Source organism: Dysidea avara, chromosome 5 (genome assembly GCF_963678975.1).
Source record: "Dysidea avara chromosome 5, odDysAvar1.4, whole genome shotgun sequence".
Taxonomy (NCBI): Eukaryota; Metazoa; Porifera; class Demospongiae; order Dictyoceratida; family Dysideidae; genus Dysidea; species Dysidea avara.
In genome coordinates this window covers 40,413,634-40,436,737 of record NC_089276.1, presented here as the reverse complement: position 1 = coordinate 40,436,737, position 23,104 = coordinate 40,413,634, and the positions used below count along the sequence as shown (strand labels likewise).

General features: G+C 38.4%; 4 protein-coding genes across 4 annotated transcripts; 3 read left to right on the top strand and 1 right to left on the bottom strand.

Moving 5' to 3' along the window:
* Window positions 1–517: 517 nt before the first annotated feature.
* LOC136255286 (E3 SUMO-protein ligase ZBED1-like) lies at window positions 518–1,520 on the top strand. The gene is made up of 2 exons (XM_066048013.1): window positions 518–869; window positions 946–1,520. The coding sequence occupies exons 1-2, from the start codon at window positions 518–520 to the stop codon at window positions 1,518–1,520; spliced, it is 927 nt and encodes a 308-aa protein (XP_065904085.1).
* A 160-nt stretch (window positions 1,521–1,680) lies between these two features.
* Window positions 1,681–2,493, top strand: LOC136255285 (E3 SUMO-protein ligase ZBED1-like). Its single transcript, XM_066048012.1, has one exon. The coding sequence runs from the start codon at window positions 1,681–1,683 to the stop codon at window positions 2,491–2,493; it is 813 nt and encodes a 270-aa protein (XP_065904084.1).
* A 6,446-nt stretch (window positions 2,494–8,939) lies between these two features.
* On the bottom strand, window positions 8,940–9,830 carry LOC136255284 (uncharacterized). Its single transcript, XM_066048010.1, has one exon. It carries the CDS (start codon window positions 9,828–9,830, stop codon window positions 8,940–8,942), a length of 891 nt encoding a protein of 296 aa, XP_065904082.1.
* An 83-nt stretch (window positions 9,831–9,913) lies between these two features.
* On the top strand, window positions 9,914–23,069 carry LOC136255283 (protein sidekick-2-like). Its single transcript, XM_066048009.1, has 7 exons — window positions 9,914–9,950; window positions 11,897–12,241; window positions 13,345–13,740; window positions 13,803–14,099; window positions 19,685–19,984; window positions 22,578–22,853; window positions 23,059–23,069. Exons 1-7 carry the CDS (start codon window positions 9,914–9,916, stop codon window positions 23,067–23,069), a joined length of 1,662 nt encoding a protein of 553 aa, XP_065904081.1.
* The last annotated feature ends 35 nt before the right edge of the window (window positions 23,070–23,104 follow it).

Below are 23,104 nucleotides of genomic sequence, written 5' to 3'. Positions count from 1 at the left end.
TTCATCTCTCTACAGGGTGGCCTGATCTCTCTACAGGGTCACTTGTTTGTAGCTGAACCCTCTACATGGTGACTTGGATCTAGCTGATCTTTCTACACGGTGACTTCTAGTTGATCTCTCTACAGTGTGATTGCTTGTAGCTGATCTCTCTACAGAACACTTGTTCCTAGTTGATCTAACATGGAGATTTGTTTGTAGTTGAACTCTCTGCATAGTCACTTGGTACTAACTGATTTTTCTACAGGGTGACTTATTTCTAGCTGATGTCTCTACAGGGTAAGTTTTTCTAGTTAATGTCTTTACAGTGTGACTTGCTTGTAGATGGTCTCTCTACAGTAGGGCTGTGCGATAATAGCGATAATACGATTATCGCGATAGGATGAAGGGTTATCGAGATAGTGATATTATATTCCATGTAATCGATTATTATACGATAATTAATTATGATGCAATTGCTTACGTAATCATGTATCTTGTGATTCACCTCGTGTTGTTTTGTTTTATCTGCGTTAGTGAAATGAGCACTTATAGTGGTGCGAGTAGTGATTCTAGCAGTGACTCAAGCAGTGAGTGTCGCGATAGTCCTCGTGAACTGTTAAAGCTTGAAAAAACAAAGAGTCCTGTTTGGGAATACTTTGGCTTCCCAGCGGAAAATTGGCAGTACTTGGAGAAAGATAAAAAGAAGCGGACTGAAGTCTACTGTATGCTCTGCCCAAAGAAAATGAACTATCTTGGAAACACCACCAATATGATCTCTCATTTGGAATACAACCACCGCTCGGAATATTTGAAAGTAAAAGCCAAAACGGCAACTGGTCAAAAGTGTAGTGCCATGTCTGCCATCCAACCACCCATTAGTGAAGCTTTCTGTCAGTTAGAGCCACTGTCAACAAACTCGAAAAGGTGGAAAACTCTTAATTAACCAATCAGTAAGCCATTGTATAGCGAAGGATATGTTGCCCATTAGCATAGTCAACAATGTGGGATTTCGGGCTATGTTGCGTACTTTTGAGCCAAGATATGTGGTTCCTGATAGGAAGACCTTCTCACAGAATTACATTCCAGAAATTTATCAGAGTGAGAAAGCAAGAATTGCTGCTGCTATGACACGTGGTCTAAAGAATTTTTCACTTACCACAGATGGTTGGACCTCCCGTGCTAACCATAGCTATATTACACATACCATGCATTATATTGATGAATTATGGAATCTACATGCTCACCTTTTGGACACTGCTGAAATGCCATTGGAGCACACAGGTGTCAATTTAGCTGATGAGTTAAAGGATAGCCTTGCAAGGTGGGATCTTAAAGATGATGATCTTGTGTCTATAACCACTGATAACGCACGAAACATTGTTTGTGCAACTGAAATACTATCATGGCCTCGTTTTGGTTGTCTAACCCACACTCTTCAAATTGGAGTTAAGAAAGCTATGGAAATTCCACCAATATCAAGAGCTCTTGCTCGTGCCCGCCGTGTAGTGACCCATTTTCATCACTCTTCTAAGTCTTCATAATATATTAAAGCAGAAACAAACAGATTTGCATGTTGAGGAACTGAGTTTGGTTCAAGATGTCACTACACGGTGGAACTCATCGTATTACATGCTGAAACGTTTGCTTCAACAGCGTCAGCCACTGTGTGCTACCTTAATTGAAATTAAAAAAACAGATTTTATGCCTAGTGATGCTGAAATTTCAACAATGAAAACAGTTTTGGAAGTTTTACAACCCATTGTGGAAATCACTGAGACACTAGGTGGTGAAAAACTAGTAACCATTTCAGCCGTAAGACCACTATTATACAAGCTTTTGTCAATACATTTGGTTGAAAATTCTTCAGATTCCTCACTGGCTAAAACAATGAAAAAGATTGTGATGGGTGATCTCAAAGATCGTTACGATGATGTCATGAGCTTGATTAACAAGGCATGCTTCCTTGACCCTAGATTTAAAGCCCTTGCTTTCATGACTGACAGTGACAAGAGCTTTACAATTGCTTCTGTGGAAGAAGAAGCACAAGAGTTGAATGATGATGATAGCAACAGCCTTGATACTAGTACAAGCACTGTTAATCTGACTGATGATGATGCTCCTCCACCATCTAAAAAGGCCAAGAAAGGCTTGATGTCTTTGTTGGATGATGTTGTTAATTCCAAATCTCAAGATGAAGGTGCTCCACTATCAGACAGTGAAAGAATTAAAGCTGAAGTAGAAAGGGAAATGAGCAATTACATTGCCATTGAAATTGATCCTAGTACAGTGGGTAATCCTCTGGTATGGTGGAGAGACAATCAGAAACACTATCCACGGTTAGCACGGTTAGCCAGGAAATTTTTATGTATTCCAGCAACCTCAGTGCCATCAGAGCGTGCGTTTAGTGTGGCTGGACATGTAGTAAATGAAAAAAGAGCCTGTCTACTACTGGAGAATGTTAACATGTTGGTCTTCCTTGGTGCAAACCTAGAAGTCAACAAGAAGAAAAGATAAATTTAAAAGTAACAGTATGACTAACGGTATAACAATATTGTTTATTGTGAGACTAAATCTTTTGTTTTAACAACCATCACTTACTTGAAAGTTCTTTAGTGTTCAGTGTTATATTGTATGATCATTATCGAGATAATATCGTTTATCGAGATAAATAGGCTTTTATTATCGGAATTTATCGAGATATAGGTTTTTTCATTATCGCACAGGCCTACTCTACAGGATAATTTTTTGTAGCCAAACTCTCTACAAGGTGACTTGTTTCTATAAGCTGATTCTTCTACAGGCTGACCTGTTTCCAGCTGATCTAACAGGCAATTTGTTTGTAGCTGAACTCTCCACAAGGTGACTGGTTTCTAGCTGATCTCTCTAGTTTGTAGCTGAACTCTCTACAGGATGGCTTATTGTAACTGAATTGTCTACAGGATAACTTGTTTCTAGCTAATCTCTCTTCAGAGTGACTTAAACTATCTACAGGGTGATTTGCTCTCTCTACACTACACGGTAACTTTTTCTAGCTGATCTCTCTACAGTGTGATTTGTTTGTAGTTGATCTCCCTACAGGGTGATTTGAAATGGTCTGAATCTCTAGAGTGAATTATCTGTAGTTGTACTTTCTACAGATGACTGTTCCATTAGAGTATCTCGGTTGCTGAATGCTCTATTAGGGTGACTGTTCTATTAGAGTATCTCAATCTTGCTTTGCTACACGTAGTTGGCTGGTGGTTTGTAATCTGATTCTTCTGTACTACTGCAAAGACTTTCTATGACGATTATTCCGGCTACATACCAATTTTCAGCTCATTGCTCTATGCAGTTTGCTTGGTAGGCATGAAAACTAATAGTTTTTATTCATAAAATTCAATCGCATAATTGTGACACAGGTTGGGTTTTGTGTCATATCTCAATGGCCTTTATCAGAATTCGTTTTAAACCCAAAAAGCACTCCTATGGTGGTTACTCCATCTACATAGCAATTATCAGCTCATTCCTTCGAGGGGTTTACCCTGTGGACGTGACAGACCTTCGACCTTATTTTACGCGAATAATCGATCATAACTCCGTGAATGTTCATCGGATTCCTACCAAAGTTGGTACTGAGATCCGCCTTAATGAGCCATTCAAGTGTGCCAAATTTCAGCTTGATCGGAGTACACATTTGGTATTTTATGGAAGATTTTGCAAAGTGTGAAAAGAAGAAAAGTGAAGGAAAAACTGAAACTTTGGCCGCTCGTATCTTGGAAATGGCTGGGGCGATGTTCTTCGAATTTCATGTCTAGACTCCCCTACCATGTGGGCACTTCTGTACCAAATTTGGTTCCAATCGGATAAAACATCACGGAGCTACATATGCGTGAAAATCACATTTTATTTCTTCCTGTCAATATACTCACAGTGTTGCATGCCGGCTTTTTGGGATGCACGACACACTACTGTGTGTCTTGATATAGCATACAGCTATACATGTGTGACTGTTCTGTATAGGGTGACTGCTGTATTAGAGTGTCTCAAGTCAGCCTCTAGCCTACCAAGACTGAGGCATGGTCACTAATCCCTATTTTCATTGTACTATTATTATAAACCAATGAGGGGTATGGTCATCAAGTAGATTATTAAGAGGTGTGTCTCTGTGCTCAATTGTTACTAATCAACTAAGATCGCTAATGGGCGTGGCCTCAAACCTATTGTTAAGTTACAGGCATCTACCGTCTGTCCAGTATTTTTAGAGTAGCTTAAGCGCTTGAATATTTTGTGGCATCTAAATATACTGCTCAAGGAAAGTGTTAAGCAGAAAGTTAATGCCTTGATATGGTTTTGTTGCACGAAGAGAAGACAACAACCAACCTGATTGCAGATAAAGGAAAGACAGGACATAGAGTTTACGCACTAGTTGAAACCCCTAAACACACATCCCATTGGTGAGTTAGGTATTCTGATGTTAAATGGTGGCTGTGCGCTGCTTTGTTTGGCGTCCAGCTTTGAAACTGTGGTCTAGCAGGCTGGCAGGCAGGCAGGCAAACGAAAATTTGAGTTTGGATGGTTTTTAAAACAATTCTATCCAGCCTCCTCTAAGTGTTTTCTTGTTTAATGTTGTATTTAATGTCAGCTGTACTAATATTATTCTGTAAAGGTGATTTTCGTCGTGTAAGATGTTTCTAGGATGATTTTTAAAGGAAGAATTTTAGGCTGCCCATGTCAGTTTAGTGGGGATCTTAAACAATATTACCATACTGTTTGATACCATCATTTATGTCTTGTTTCAGACTTTCATTGCTTAGTTCCTTAAACCCGCAGGTAATTTTAAGGTATACGTGATTACACAAAACCATTTAAAATGGCCTGTATAGCTAGACTAGCCTAACGCTGTTAGCCTAAAGCTATATACCAACAGAAAGTTTATTCATTGGGCTACTTGAGGAAGTCCAAATAACCACTGTAACAACAGAGGCTTACTTGTTATGGAGTGATGGAAAACAGCAGCTCAATTTTCTTTTATTCGTGACGGCAGTCATATTAACAATTAATTAAGTCACGTGAGCTATGTATGGCATGACTTGCCATTGAATGAGGAACGTGTTTATTTCACACGAATCTGATAAAGTAGGAAGGAGATATTAACCATTTTCTAAAAGTATGTAGGGAGTTGTGTGCTTATTTTGCATAACGATAGTTACAGTAGGCAAGTTTTGGCCCCATGCTTTCATACTAGGGTAAACTCCTTGGTACCATTTTAATCCTTGTTTAATTATGAATAAATTGGTGTTGATTACGTAGCCATAGGAATGACAATTCGTAAGTTACAGCTCTTTGTTTACAGCCATACACCAGCGCCGATTTATCAGCATAATAATTATGCGGTTTTAAGGGTTAAATTAATAGTTTTTAAATATGCGGCCGAATTTTGGAAAATCACTCTTATGGTCGCACCTGAAATCATTAGGATTTTTGAAACTGGCATGGTGCTGTTTATAGCAGAAAACAATTTTTCAAATATTTTTCTTGTAATTCAAGGTATCATCTATGGTTTATTTTATCCTTAAATGGGTACAAATTTAACTTATAATTCTGTGTTTGAGCACTAAACATTTATTGTGTCGAATGCACCCATATGGGTGACTTTCTAAAATTTGGTCACATACACTGATTATAATTATATTTTTGTTATAGCATACACATGTGACTGTTCAACTAGTGTGACTGCTGTATTAGGGTATCTTAGGTCAGCCTCTACTGGTGTAGTCACTATTCGTTATGTTCACTATGCTACAGTATCATTGTAGCTAGACAAATAAAAAGTGAGGAAATCATGTTAGTCTTATTCAAACAAATAGATTGTTAAGAAGCGTGATCTCCATGATCAGTTGTTATTAACCAACCAAGATCATTAATGCATGTGGTCGTCCAGCCACCATTATTTCTGACAATGCTAAGACATTTAAATCTAGTAAACATTCTTCTGAGGAACAGAAATTTTTGATGAGAAATTGTATCACTTGGAAATTTATTGTTGAAACAGCCCTGTGATGGGGTAGCTTCTTTGAATGCCTTATTCAGAGTGCTAAAAGTTGTCTCAGGGACAAACCATTTTTTACCTTTGATCAATTCAATATGCTTTGCTAATTGAAATTAAGCTGCAGACGGAGAACCACTAGTAATCCTATCTATTCCCACTTTGAAGTCATTAGAGGCTTTAAGCAAAAAAGCAAAGGTCGTAGACATCTCCTGCAACAAGCAATTCATCAGTCAGTGGCACAGGAAATTCTCACTGAGATTGAGAGAAGCGTGTAAGATTAATTCTCAGTTGAAGGGTGAATCTAGAGAATACAAATGTTCAATGCTTCATTGAAAAAGCTGTCCCTGCTTGCCAGACTTGCATACTGTCATGGTGGCAGCATGTACTTGTCTGTCTGACGAAGTAAGCAATTCTTCAACGATGGCAAGTCTCCAGAACACTCTCTTACAGTCATCTTTCTTAAGCACTACATCACCAACTGAGATGCTGGAAGTGTCTGCGGACAAGATTGGAGGTGAATCTACTGAAATTGTAGCTAAATGAAGAAGAGAGGCAGTAGTAACTGGGGAAACTTAGAGACTTAGAAACTGAACGATTTTATAGAGATAGACTTGACATTTTATTTGTTGTAGTAGGAGATTTTAAACTGTTTTGATTGTCGTATACATCTATCAAACATAGAAAGGTTTTTGTAATACTGCATACATATTTTTGTTGTATCACGTGACTTTTTGTGCGTTAATGAGAGTGATTGAACAGTATCACTTGTAAGCAGGTCTGGTGCGAAGAAGGTTATTTAATTGGAGTTTGGAAGAAGGTTCTTTAATTGGAGTTTGGAAGAAGACAACCCTTGACAATATTAAACTCATTGGATCTATAAAATGCACTATGAGGGAATGTCACGATAAGAACACTGGTTTGCTCGATACGGTAGGATTACTTGGGAGGAAGACGATACAATGTCACACTACAACTCTTAATGATCACATGTACAAGCGTGGCATAATCACGTGATTACAATCTATAAATAATTCACATATTATAGAATCGCTACTACTACTACTAATAAAAATAATGTTTCTAGTTAATCTCGACATCCTTGGGGGGGTGGATAGAATTTTGAGCATTAGATGCAGTAGTATCCAGATTAGTGTTGACTTCTAGTGGTTATAACTTAGTGATCGGTCTGTTTGTTTTGCCAGTTGAGGTGCGTATGTTTGCTGTACAAATCAGTACATCACCACCAGGTATCAACTCTTCAATGACAGCTAGTCTCCAGTCAACATAGGGTTTATCATCATGTTTTAGCACAATGTCACCTGTCTTGACCTTCTGTTGGTTGTTGCCGGAAGTTTTATGGAATTCTCTTAATGATGTAAGATATTCGTGCTTCGAAATTGTTCTATGATCAATGCTTGTTTCTTAGCTCTCTTCCGGATATGTGCTTCATCACCAATATTAGGATCTGTCAGTTCATCTTCCTCAGCATGTCTGTAGGGTAGAGAGATTATACGTCTTTCATAAAGAAAATCAGCTGGTTTTAACGGATCTGGGTCCTGGGAATCATTTGAGACATAGGTGAATGGTTGGTAATTTAGAATGGCTTCAGTTTCTACCACTAGTGTTTGTAGGGTTAGGAGATTAATATGTGCTCTTCCCAAGACTTTAGTAAGGCAGCTCTTCGTTAGCCCAATCAACTTCTCCCAGAACCCCCATACTAGGGGGCCTCTTTGATATGAATTTCCAGGTTATTCCTTGTTTACTCAGAGTGTTTGCTAGATTTATTTATACAGCTCAGTTAATTCCTCTACAGCCAACAGATATGTGGATGCATTGTCGGAGATAACAACTTGAAGTTAACACTTGTGGCTGGTAAATCTGCAAAAAGCAAGTAAAAATGTTTCAGTTTACAGATTGGTGACTACTTCCAGGTGTATAGCTCTGGTTGTGGCACACAAATAAACAGATATAAACCTTCACCTCTTCTCTGTCTTGTTGGACATAGAGTGTCCGAGTGAAGTCTACTCCAGGTACTGTAAATGGAGGTAAATCGTGTGTTCTAGATTACAGAGGAGGTGCTGAATCTGGTGCCATGTATGGCTGCTTCCCCTGGTGTCTCTTACATAATTATGGTACAGCAAAGCAGTAAGCTCTTAACATATCGTCTTGCCGTGGGAATCCAATACTCTTGCATGATAGTATTACGTAACCTGCTACTGACACCAGCATGGTACAGTTTGATGTGAGTACTGAGTATGATGAGGGTGGTAAGGTGGTAATAGGTACAGAAACTTGGTAAGTTGACTCAGCAGTGTATTTTGAATCATCAGATAAAACCATCGTCACCAAGGAAAAGATGCAACTGCCACAGTAGTGTCAGTTGTTTGCTTCTTTGGGAGGTGGAGATGAGACTGGATATTTCTTTTTTATACATTTGAAGTTGACAGCTCATCACCCATTTCATCTTGGCATGATACAGTTCTTGTAGTGTCAGTGCTCCTGTTTACTTGGTTCCACCAGGTTTACAGTTTGCTATATGTGAAACAGGACATAAGCAGTGGTGACAACAAGCTTACCAAGGCTGCTGAACTTCTTCAGATCAATGACACAGTGTAGTCCCATGGTTCAGTAGTCAGCTGAGACGGAGTAAATTCTTCAGCAGTGATTACAGCAGCATGAAATTGTATTTCTTGTGAGGACTACCATGCTGGCCAAAGGGTAGAGATGATGGGCCAGATGACCAAAGTGTAGACGATTTCAGCATGTGTGAACTCAGTCCCTTGGTAAGAATGTCAGCTGGATTGTCATCAGTGGGACAGTACTTCCATGGTGCATTGCTGGTAAGATCCTTAATCTCAGTTACACGGTGAGAAACAAAGGAGGGGAGCTTCTTACTACTTTGAATGCAGTGGAGGACAATCTGGCTGCCTGACTAAGGGTGTAGTGGTATGGCCTGTAATGACAAGGAGTTAGCAATAAACTTGCTTACCCTGGTAGCAAGTACGACAGCCATCAGCTCTAATCTTGGTAAAGTCAATATCTTTACTGGTGCTGTCCAGGACTTGGCAGTGATGAAATTTACATTGTCTCCAGCTGTGAGGTAAGCCACAGTTTCATAGGCTTTCAAATTCGCATCAGCAAAAACATGTAGTTGTAGACTTGTATCGGAACTGTTAATAGCAGAATATTGCCTCAGCATGAAAACAGTGGTGGCATCTTCAATTTCATGGGCTATGGTAAGCCATTCATCTTTAAGGCTGTTCTCCAGTGGGTCATCCCGATTGATCTTGTGTTGCCAGAGTTTCTTAAGGAACAGTTTAACCTGGATTGTGACTGGAGCCAGGTAACCTATAGGATCAAACACTCTTGATGATTGCTGGAGTACGTAACGCTTTGTGACTACAACAGTAGTGTGTTTCTGAGGAAGGATCATCTTTGGAATAAAGTGAAGTTTATCAGTAACAGTGTCCCATTGTAAGTCAAGTACATTGACTAAGATAGTGCTATCAGCCACATTCTCCTGTTGTGCTAGAGTGTTGAGTTGGGTACAATTGGATGCCCAAGCTTGAAGATTAAGTCTTGCCTCAGACATGATGGATCTAGATTTACAATAGAATTGAGTGGCTTGTTGTTGTGTAATACACTCAGTGATTACATTATCGACATACAGATTTCTTAACATGTTAGCTGCTGTTAGAGTGTGTGACTGTTGTAGGTGGTGAAACAGTACAGCATGTAATGCAAATGGTGAACTGGTTGCACCAAACAATACTACTTTGAAACGGAACACCTTGAACTCACTGTTGGGGTTGGTTACAGCCATAGGAATTGTGTAAAGTCCCTGTGATGGAGGTAGAGCTGGACGTGAAGGAAGGCCTTCTCAATGTCTGTTGAGATACCAAAACTATGACCGCTGAACCTAAGGAGAACAAAACACATGTCAGTAAGAAATGGTGGGCCGATCTCTAAACAATCATTTAAGCTTGGTGAGTCCTTGGATTCACAACAACTGCAATTGTAGACAATTCTTATTGGCATTGTAATTGAGTCCTTTCTAACTGCATGATGCGGTATGTAGTGACAATTTTTGGTGAACGTTGGTGTTGGTACTTGTTCAATGAAACCCCGTTCTTTTTTATTCAGGACGCTGTCATAAACATGTAACAGTTTAGGAGTTTGCACCAACTTGTTGACTAAGAAGCGTGTTCTTTTCTCACATGTAGATCTGTTAGTTGGTAAGGGAGGATGATTTTTGTTCAATGGGAATCTTGCAGTGTAGGATCCATCATTGTTTCTCAAAATGCAATAGGACTGTATGGATTCATTGTCAGTGGTACAGAAAGGTGACGTACCAGATGTCTTAATAGCCCAGAACCTTTGCAAGTCCTATTCGTTGGTCCGTAGAGCAATAGAGTGTGGGAGTGGCCCTGAAAGTACATATCCTAATTTCGATTTCATGGCTGTTAGTCCACTTCCTCAGATGATGTGATCTTTGGTGACGTCCCAGTAATGATCTGCTCCAATTAGCAATGAAAGCTCGAATTCTTTCTCAGTGGTAACTGGGTGGGCAAGTGAAAGCCTTTATAGGTATGGTAACTGGGTGAGTTGTGATTGAATAGTGTTCTAAACAGGGGTAACAATGGTTGGTATAATCAAAACAGATAACAGTAGCTTGGTGTTAGTCTTAGTTCCAAGATAGATCTTTGCTACTTGCAAATGTTGAGGTGATGGTATCTGTGACGCTAATGCTGATAGATAAATCTTCTCTTTCTTGAGTGGTTGTAACGCTAACAAAGGGGAAGTCTGTAGGTAAGAGTAAATAACAACATTATTATTACCATGTGTTGTGAATTGTGGACTATGGCAACTGTTGTTATATACTGTAGCTGTTTCTTTTGCACGATGATGGCTACAATAGAGTGCATAGCTCAAAAGGAGGCAGGCGCTGGTTCCCCATAAGTTCACCCATGAGCTAACTAATTTAATTTCTTGCTCACTCTTTTCTGCTTCCCAGACTGAAGACAGAGCTGCTTCTCGTGTGATCAGTTATGGTTGTGTCAGTTGCACGAGTATGACTATAAACTAAAACTTGAGACATTACAACTCATATAGTACCCCAGAGCAGTGATTCCTACTTCTCTTGTGCTACTTTGCTACTTACTGAGTTGGTAAAGCAATAGCTAAGTCTACAGTGGCGACTGACGGAAGACATCTTCAGTGTTGAGTAGACCTGTAGTTGAAAAAGAACAGCAAAGTGATAATAGCTACAGCGCATTTTTACACAGTAACTAATAGTCTCTCACTAAATAACAAATATAATAGAGCAAAACTGCTACACACATAGAGTAGAACCTCAGTTATCCGAACCTCTTGGGACCAGGGGTGGTCCATAAGTCTGAAAAGTCCGTATGTCTGAAACTGTGTATAAATAACTTGAAAAAGCACAAAGAAATTTTTGTTTAAATATCAATATTTCAACTACCCTAATAGAACAGTCACTACTCTAATAGAGCAGTTGTTTCCGTAGTTTGGTTAATTGAGAATCTGGATAAGTGGAGTCCGTATAACTGAAGTTCCTCTGTACTGTATAGATGGCTTTTTGTAACAGGCAGAGCATTGTGATTGTTTTGATAGTGTTCTGGCACCATTCTGTCAGTATTCCACTGCCATTTTGATGCCATTCTGCTGTCATTACAACAGAACAGAACGGCAGTGAAATGGGATCTTTATTTTGATGCATACTGTAGTGAATTGAAGATGTGATGAGTGTACTGTATCACTTAAACTTCTTCAACAAGGAAGCTCAGTACAGTATACATACGTATATGTACATATGTACATGTGTTTACCACAGTGATAGCTATCATATTTCATATGCATCCATTACAGGTATTAATGGCCAGACATATACTACAACAATAGTCAGTAATCCAGTTGGAACACCAGTGGATAGTCAACCTAACACATTTGACTATCCCATATTGAGTAGTGTAACTCTGACATGTAATGTGACATCAGATGATGGGTCACCATTTACAGTGATGGACTACTCATGGGACACTACAGGATGTTATGTTAATAATCGTAATGAAAGAAGGTGTTTCCCTGCTGGTCAGACAACACAAACTGTTAGTGAGGATGATCTACTTGCAAGAGATGCTGGTACTATCACTTGTACTGCAACTATTAGTGGTATAGACTACACTAGTCCATCATTCACACTTCGTATATCAGGTATAAATACATAATATGCACATACAAATTGACACAATTACGTGTTAAAATTTTAATGCAACCGAACTTGTGTCACTTACATAATCAGATGTAACTACCCCTGATATACTTCTGTTGAATAATAAATGCAATAGCATTATTGGTATGTTTTGTTTATCTGACTGACTTACGTAAGGTATGTATTTACATTCTTCATTTCAAATTTATAAATACATGTTGTATGTGTGTACGTGAAGTTCTAATATTTGTTTTCATTCATTTTTATCTATGGTACATATGTGTGTACTGTGCAGTGGGCTGTTTTTGCAAGGTCCAAATTTTGTAAAGCAGCTAAAATAGCCTGCATTCCTGTAATTGTGAAATATGCGAGACATTAACGATTTCTCTGTAATTCTACACGTATCTGAATGCTATGGCAGTTATGAAAACTAAGTACAGAAGATTTGGTCAAAACTCTGCTCACTTCAAAATATAATAAATTCAGTCTGCTGGCAGAAATTTTATTGAGAGTTCAAATGGATGTTAACTGGAGTTAATGGAGGAAGGCCTGGCCGCAGCATGTGTCATAAATAGAAGTACGTAAGTTGTAAATGCATGCACACAAGAGTACACCACTGACACCTTACCGCATGTCAAGGTGCAAGATCGGCAGTGAAGTTTTCCCACCCACCTCTCACCCATGAACCTAATTATTTTCGTCTGGATTTTGCACTCTTCCAGATGTGATCAAAGTCCAGGACCAAGGAGTAGGAGCCCACAATGGAATTCTAATTACCCCCCAAACATGTTAAAGGGAGAAAGCCATAAAACAGGTGCTAGTAGTGGTGATAATTGTGTTAATGGCAAGTAAGTATTAATAAGCATGCTAATGGTGACAGATACAATATGTACCAATAGACAAAAGTGATATGGGGCACGCGCTACAGTCCTGGGCTTTCCTCCAAATACATTCTAGTGTTTCAATGCCTGCCATTATCTACATTCCTTCTGGACATTAACTTCAATTTACTAATTCATTGGACCTTGCATATATAACCCACTGTATGGTATGTATATGTTACTTGGTTATTGTGTTATCATTACAAGTCTTTTAACACTGTTAGGTGTTGCTGTAGTATCTAATATTGGTGGTAGTGCAGAAAATGATTTAGTTGCTGCTAATCAACTTGATGATTATTCAGTCTTTACTAATAATGATTTTGTGCCTGATCCATATGAGCCATTTATTCGTTGTGCAAGTGGACTGGGACCTGGTAGTGATGTTAATACCATACTGGGTGGATGGCACTTTAATGGAGCTCAAATACCTGTTAGAATTAGTTGTGGTAGTCCTGTAATTGAAGTACGTGGAGCTAATACTAGGATCTATCCTGGTGTAATAAACTTATATCTGTGTGGAACATTTTCTCCTGGTGAAGAAGGTGTTTACTCATGTATGATGATGAACAGTTCAATGATGGTACAGACCACAAGGGTGGGTTTGTACCTTAGTGGAAGAAGTGAGTCACTTGATATGTACCCCATCACCTCATTGTTAACCATCTTTCATCTCTCTACACAGCTGCTCCAATGATAGACCCTCCAATGCCATCTACTGAAACAGTTGTTGTTGGTGATGATCTCAGATTGTCCTGTACTTCACAAGGTTCTCCCCCAGACACATTCACCTGGATGAAGGATGGTACTCTAATAACATCATCCTCTGGTATCAATCAAGTGACTCATACTACAAACATGGCAGTGTTTGATATTGACTATACCATTAATAGTGTTGCCTTGAATGATAGTGGAAACTACACATGTATTGTGACTAATCCTATTGGAACTCACAATCAAACCATTACTGTTATTGTCAATGGTAAGTGTCTACGTATATTCTAGAAATATATTGTTTGAAATCACAGCACAATATAGCTAGTGTGTAAAGAAGCCAAAAGCCATATGTGACCTGCTGAGCAAAAACTGGCCATTATAAATATGTTTGTAGTAAAATGGGTAAAAATATGCAGGTTACCTATAAGAATTATGTGCATTAAATTGCTTTGGTATGCACTGAAACAGAGCTCAAATCAATATAGCGGGGAGTAAGAAAATTTTTGTTTCTTTTTCTTTAGAGCTGGTTCAATATATTGCCAATGTTGCGATATTGAACTACACAATATATCGTATTGAGGTAAATTATAGAGCCACAATAATATTGTCTAAATAATATAATCATCAACATCGCCTATATCACCTAATTAAATCAGGCTAGTAGTTGTGTTTCCTGCACTTGCTATATACCTACAAGGAAAGGCAATTTGATTCTGGGCAAATTCCAGCTGTTGTCTGGCACCATTTCACATTCTATGATATAATATGATGCAATAATGTGTTATGTAATGTTACTAGTCTCACTGCTCCACAGATTTAATTATACTCATCAATATTTAATCATATCATGAATATAAGCTTGTCAATATATCAAATAGCATTATTTTCACTATCGCCCAGGACTAGTGTTCGTACAGTGTATAGCATGTGAGCTATGAGTACTTATTTGTAATGTGTTAGAAATAAAGTTTACCATCATCATTTCATTGTTGGAATGACCTTCTTTTTCTGCATGGAGACATTTAGGGAAAACACTATATATACCTTGATTGATGTGCCAGCTCATGGTGAACAGACCCCATCTTTATAACTTGTTTTAGTCAGGAGTTATGATTGATTGAATAAGTGTCTGTAATTTGTTTTCAGTATTGTTACTAAATTTATTCCATTTCAACTGTCTAGCACTATAACTCCAAGACATTCATCCGGCTGAACCTTTGGCTGTATAATCTGTGACTGGATTTGCAAAAAAGGGTCTTCCACACACATCCAATTTGCTAACTTTGACAATTAACTCATAACTTCAGACTGGAGTAGGCTATTGACTGTACATTTGGTCAGTAGTGAGCACCAACATAGCTTAGTAGATGGAGACATTTTCAGCTGATATGTTTCTTAAACACTAAGTTACAAGTACACAGAAAAATTTGGAATTTTCAACTAGAGTAGGGACCATAGCACATCAAGAAAAAGTACTGAAACAAGCTGGAGTAGTGTACGATATTAAATCACAGTAAAACAATAAGAAGTGTTATATCCCTACTGTGCTCAAGATTTTTCTGTGTACTTGTTTGTTAACTTTTTTTGTAAATAATTATTATAACTGATGAACCCATGCATACAGCATCTGAAATGGCGCTGCACGCCCCAGCTATATCAATTATCGTTTGAAAGTGAAGTATCCATTACGCTTCGTTGTCAGCTAAGTTCAACCCGTTACACAGCATTATGACTCAAAAACTGTTCGAAAAGTACCGCTGCAATCAAAATAGCCACTATGAAAAATATGAACGATTTCCGTTACGAAGGGAAGCATCATATGCTACTGCCAAATTGACACATTTTGCTGTCAGCAAAGATGAATGGGACACAAAGGAGGACACTGGTAAGTCCATGAAGAATGCATTGTACGTACTGCGGTATGCCTAAAAGTACCTCTCGGGCCGAAGCAACATCAAACAGTGAAAAAATCAAGCATGTAGCCTTAGCTGTTATCGAGTTACACTTGTCTGAAGGCATCAGTCAGTTACTCAGTTACTCGGTCTGTAGAAAATTCTGTTAAATATATGTATTTTTAAATTCCGTAGCAACTTGTTGAAAGAATTTCTATGATACCTAATCAGACTAAAAATACCTAATTTTTTAATTTACTTTTGTAACATTTCTATGACTGGTGAACTTGGCACATAGTGCATCATATGAAAGAATGGCATCAGAGTTAATGTTTTCATATGAACATGCACTCCAGCTATCATGCAATTACTGACTGTAAAGTGAAGTTGCCATTATGCTTTGCTTTCAGCCATGCTCAACTTGTTACGCAGTGCTACAAATGAAGAACAGTATGAGAAACGCCTCTGTAATCAATCCAGTCGCTATGGAAAATACGGACAATTAGCACACTTCAGTTGTCAATTACTGATTTGAAAGTAAAGTGGTCATTACACTTTGCTTTTAGCCATTACACAGTGCTACAAATGAAGAAAGAGAACCTCTGCAATCAATCCAATCTCCACGGATAATACAGATATTTCCTGTTTACAAAATTTAATGCAAGGAAGTCATTGTACTACTGTGAATCGACACCTTGGGCTGTCGGCAAAAGGAATGGGACACAAAGAAGGGCAAAGGTAAGTTGCATTGTACGTACTGCAGTATGCCAAAAGGCACCTGTTGGGCTGAAACAACATCAGACAATGAAAAAACCAAGCCCGTATCCTTAGCTGTTATCAAGTTATGCTTATCTGAAGTCATTAGTCAATCAGTCAGTCAGTTCTTCTAAAATTTCTGCTAAATATAATTTTTTTTAAATTTCGCAGCAACTTTTTGGAAGCGTTTCAGGTCATACTGAAGACACTTTTGAGCTTGGTTATACCTGCCAAGACACCATGAAGGTATTGTGAGGCTGGTTTTAGGATGGTATTTTTGGCCAGACAAATCCAAACCTTCATGATCCCTAACAGCTCATCATTGAAACTGGGTTGGGTCATCCAGGTCACATTTTGTCTGGGTCATCCGGGTCTGACCCGCTTTACAGATTATACAGGATTGGATCACGTGTGAAGCAAATTAATTAGTTGGACAGTATAAACGCAAGTCCCGGCTTTTCTGTGAGCCATGCTCACTTATTGGTATGAGTATTTGCAGCCATACGTGCAGCCATGCCAATTAACTTATATGGAACCTCGCCCACTGACTAATATCATTGTTACCTACTTAGTTTTTATATAACTACTCTTGTACGTAACATGCTTGTCGAGCCCTGGCTCTTGACGCATGCCACAGTTCGGGCCCAATCCAGGTTTGATCCAAATTGCTATCCGGGTCAACGGGTCATCCAGGTTAGCAGTAGTGACTCGGTTTCCATGCTGATCTCTATTATACTGTACAGTACTACCACACTATGTGATGGTTTTGACTACATGAGTCCCTGGTATTTAGAAGTAGCACAGTATTAAGCCTACATTTTGATATCCCTCCATACCTATAGCCTGCTGTATTTGTCTGATATGTAGTGGTGATAATTTATTTTTAGTATAGTCACTGTTAAAATTGATTTTTGTATTGCTCCTACTTTCTATCAAGATACACGATAGTGTGTCGTGCAGCCCAAGAAGCTGGCGCACCACACCGTGAGTATATTGACAGGAAGAAAGAAAACGTCATTTTCATACTTTTGTATCTCGGTGATACCTTATCTGATTGAAACCAAATTTGCTGCAGAGTTGCCCGCCAGCTAGGGGAGTCTACATTCCAAATTTGAAGGAAATCACTCAAGCCATTTCCGAGATATGAGCGGCAAAGTTTGTTTTTTTTTTCTTCGTTTTTTTTTTCTTTGTCTTTTCGCACACTTGCAAAAATTGCTATAAAACGCAAATGCGTGCTCCAATCGCCTTGAAATTTGGCACACAGAAAGGGAGTCCAAAGGCGAATCCTAGCATCAAATTTGATGCAAATCCGATGAATTGTTCAGGAGTTATGACTGATTATTCGCGTACAACAAGATCGATTTGTTGTCACGCCTACAGGGTAAACCACTTCATGGAATGAGTTGAAAATTGCTATGTAGATGGAGTAACCATCGTAGGATTGCCTTTTGGTGGTTTGAAAGGAATCGAGATTAAGACCATGAAGATATGACACAAAACCCAACCTGTGTCATGCACAATTACGCGATAGAGTTTTAGTAATAAAAAAGTATTAGTTTTTACGCCTACTAGGCAAACTGCTAAGAGCAATGAGCTGAAATTCAGTGTATAGCTGGAATAATCTTCATAGAAAGTCCTTGCAGTAGTATAGAAGAATTGGATTACAAACCACTGAGTTATGATTCGAAAGCCAACTCCGTGTAGCAAATGCGAGATCGAGATACTCTAATAGAACAGTCTCCCTAATAGAGCATTCAGCTAATTTATTTACTCCATTATAGAATTCTACTACATTACAAGTTATTCTGTACGGAGTTCAGCTGCAAACAGTTAATCTTATAGACAGTTCAGCAAGACGCAAGTCACCCTGTGGAGAGTTAAGCTACAATTATATCACTGTAGAGATTCAGAACATTACAAGTCACACTGAAGAGAGTTCAGCTATAAACAAGTCATGTACCCTGTAGAGAGCTCAACTACACTTAAATCACTCTCTAGAGAATTCAGCTACACACAAGTCACTGTGCAGAGAGTTCAGCTACAAACAAATTACCCTGTAGAGAGATTAGCTACAAACAAAACACTTTGCAGAGAGTTCAGCTACAAACAAATCAATCTTTAGAGTGATCAGCAACAAACAAATCAACTTGTAGAGAGATCAGCTAGAAACAAATCAACCTGCAGAGAGATCAGTTACAAACAAATCAGCTTGTAGAGAGATCAGTTACATACAAATCAACCTGTAGAGAGATAAGCTAGAACAACCTGCAGAGAGATCAGCTACAAATAAATCACCTTATAGACAGTTCAGCTACAAACAAATTACCCTGTAGAGAGATCGACTACAAACAAATCAACTTGTAGAGAGATCAGCTAGAAACAAACCACCCTGTAGAGAGTTCAGCTACAAACAAATCACCTGTACAGAATTCAGCTACAAACAAATCACCCTGTAGAGAGATCAGCTAGAAGAAGTTACCTTGTTGATCGTTCAGCTACAAACAATTCACCCTGTAGAGAGAGCATCTAGAAGAAGTCACCTTGTAGAGTGTTCAGTTACAAAGAAACCACCATGGAGATTTCTGTACTCAATATATGTATTATATATATAATTTGTACATTTACTGATAAAATATTTAAAGTACATCTACTTCATTTTTCTTCTTCCTGTGGTAAAGAAAAAAAGATAGGTTAAAAAAGTCCCAAAGCCGGCCATAGGCTGGCTTTGGGGTATACAAATACAAAAAGAAATGAAATCTAATCCAAAACAGCCAAGCTGTAAAAAAAGGGTGCAGCCCACAAAAAAGGCTATGGTGAAAAAAGATGTGAAATCCAAGGTGGTGGCCAGGAAATGGCTGTGATGGTAGGTTAATGGTAAAAATTTTAATAATGACAATTCAGGTGAATTTTGTGCCAAGACCACCATGGCCTTTTTGGGGGCCGCACCTTTTTTTACAGCTTGGCTGTTTTTTATTAGATTACTATAACATGAAGAAAGTCCAAACTGTGACAGCCCACTTGCTATTTGTCTGTACATAACAAAGAAATCATATAAAGAATTCAAGAAATATGCAATCCAGTCCGGTTTATACTTAGTGGGTCACATATGTATATAATTACTGGGTGTGCTTTAAGATGGTCTATACTACTAAACATTCTTATTTATAGTCATTAAATTTTGTGTTTGATGCTTCTACTATAGAACAAGTGACGGTAACTGTTACTAATGGAGTTACTGGAGGTATTCTAGATGATCCACAATTAGTTGATGCTGGTAGTTCATTTACTCTATCGTGTTTTGTTACTGGTACTCCTACACCAAATATCAGTTGGACTAGGGGTAGTATGATGTTAACAAGTGATGGCACCATATCAATAGTGGAGTCTGTTGGAGTGTCTAATTTGACTATCGTGAACTTTACAGCAACTGATGGTGGTGTTTATACTTGTAATGCTACTAATAGTGCTCAGACAGAAGCAGTGTCAAGTGATGTTAGATTGAGTAAGTCCTAAGTATTAACATGCTAGTCATGCATAGCAGTAGTCTAGTGATGTTTTTCATCGTGAAATGTATAAAAATTTGATACTGTGGAACTTTTTCACTGTGAAGTCAGCAATGAACACCTTTAATGCCATTGTACAGATCATGTGTTTTTTGTGGAAATTATTTACATGCATAGTTTGTAAACAACAACTATGATTTACATACGATTGACGTTGATTTACTAGTTTTGCAGCAGTGACACACATTCTCTCAACACTGCATGGTTTCTTAAAATTCCTTTATTTGTGCCAACATGCACTGGAACTAGTATATTACCATGTATATAGTAGTTAACATCTCAGGCAAGCCACAGACTCCAATATTGTTTGCTTGCAGGCGACAAAATTGAGGACTTCGCTGGGGCGTGCAAAATCTCTCAGACAAAAGGGTAGGCCACTGTTAATACGTATCTGTTTGATTTACTGCATCTGAGAGATGGCTATGCCAATCAGCATTACAGTTATTCTTCAAGCAGTATTACTGCGCCCCTCCATCCTGGAATGCCAGGTTTGTTGTCAATTACTGAAAAATAGTTTAAAATGGGTGGGTGGGTGGGGAAGCACCCTGAAACACTCCAATCACTGCAACTAGCTACTGATCATGAGACAGACTGAACACTAGGTGCCAATACAAGTAGACTGACAGGTGCTGCAAGTTGTGGCTTATGATAGTGTGAAACTGCTATCCCATAGCATGCAAAGAGGTGGGGCAATTGGAAACCGTGGAAATGGAAAATGGAAATTTTAGCATATTTTTTGAATTCCGTTTTATCACATTTTCTAGCCAAAGGGATAGTCAACCAAAGCTTCAGCTCTAGAAGCTAAGAACTTTTGAAGTTACAGTACTACAAAGTGGCAACAACAGAAAAATCGATTTGTACAGTGACAATACAAATATAAACTACAGGTGCATAACTTACAAATGCAGTCATCTACCAAGATGCAACTTACTCCATCGGGTTCACCATTAACTGGCGAATCCATTGCTGGGTAAGATTTGTCTTCCAGGCCCTTCCTACGACCAGGGTGAAGTCAATAATGTGAGAAAAAGCAATCATGAATTTGTCGTCCAATGCAAGGCAGACCAACTCTCATATCTTCCGTCTCCTTGTGAGTACTGACAAGAAACAAAGATTGTGGAACTCCTCTTGCTTTGGGGATCATGATGCTATTAAGGTTTATGCTTTTATCACCTTTCTTCACTGAAAGAAGCACTTTAAAAATTTACGGAATTTTTTTGCTATTTTGTAAATTGCGTTTATTGCATTCTACTGTAAAATTAGGCTTGCGCTAACATGTGGGATTCTTGCAGGTCTGGTCACATGTAATCTTGCTAACTGTGCAAGTGTAAATCTCAACATTTGCTGGTTGTTTTGCCATAAAAGTGCATATAATACAGTATGATAGTACTGTATATTAGGGATCATGAAAGTTTAAGCTTTTCTGGCCAAAAAATCACAGCATTGCAATACCTTCATGGTACCTTGGCAGTATTGGTTTGGTAATGCCAAGCCAAAAAGTGCCTTCAGTGTGACCAAAACACTTCCAAAATTTTTTATTATTATTATTTCGTGGAATTTTCTACTGACTGACTGCCTGACTGAAAATGCCTTCAGACAATTTGATAGCAGCTAAGGCTGCAGGCTTGATTTTTCACTGTTCAGCATTGCTTCAGCCCAACAGGTGCCTTTAGGCATACCGTAGTGTATAGAATGCATGCTTCATGGACTTACCTGCATCCTCCTTTATATCCCTACTTATTTTTGCTAACAACACTAGGTGTAGATTTGTGGTGATGGCTTCCTACAGTTGATGGGAATCGTCCAAGTTTTCCGTTGTGACTGCCAAGGTCTGTCCCGACGTGGAACCCACGAGTGAGGAAGAAGTCTATTGCTCTTGTTTCACAGTAACAATTTTATTGACTTTACGGAGAACTGATTATTTTAAAGATTACAAGTAATTTATACATACAGAAAATTAATCACGTGACATACTTTACATAATACATAATGATGTAATGAGTAATGAAATGTTACTGTCCATGATAAGGTCCTTCTCCTAGTGTTGTTCGTTTGTAATGCTGTGTAACAGGCTTAACATAGCTGAAAAGGCCACTACACTATTTCAGTAATCGATAATTATGGCATGCTTTCAGACAAAAACAATAAACCTGGCATCATTCTTTTAAAACTAATGCGGAATGCATGAGTTCGCCAGTCATAACAATGTTACAAAATAGTAAGCAAACAATTTTAAGTTTGTCTAGAGATTATAGAAATAAAAAGTAGGGAAACAAGGGAGGTTGCCTGTTCTATTGGACATTTAGTCCCTAATAAATTCTTAATTTTCCTTATACTTAATTATTGATTGTACAGGCTGTGAAATAGTATGCGATTGAAAGGTTTTGATACCAACGCAGTGTCCCTTGATTCTTAATCACCCTCACAATATTTTAAAGAATTTAACTATATATGATCGAGGCCCTTAGAACCTAAAGGGAGTTATGAGCTACTGGTATGATTAATATGCTGAACAAATTCTCCTACCTGTAGATGCTGCAGTAATTACTAGTAATGTGGCTAATATTCAGTTACTGGAGCCATTAACACTGACCTGTAGTGTTGACCCATCAGTGACTACTAGTGGTGTTGTGTCCTACCAGTGGACTATTGGATGTAGTGGTGGAGGGTGTAGTTGGAGTGGAATGACAATGGCTGACTTAACTAATCCTTATATTAGAGGTCGTGATTATGGTGACTACACTTGTACTGTAACTGAAGATAGTGCAGTGATTGGTATGAGTGCTTTTACTATTGACCGCATTGAAGGTGAGTGTGATGTGTTTATTAACTATAAAAGTGTAAAAAATCGTGTACAAATTGTCATTGGAGACTTTTTAAAACAAAAGTTTCTTAATAATTATATACCCTACACTTAAAATTTAATTCTACCATTGGACTACCCATACAGTGTTTCACTGTTTACTTAAAAGTGTTTATAAGTGTACTTACTAAGGCAAATACATGCACATAGATTTAGGCTAGTTTGTAAACATGCATTTGCAGTCATAATCCATGCA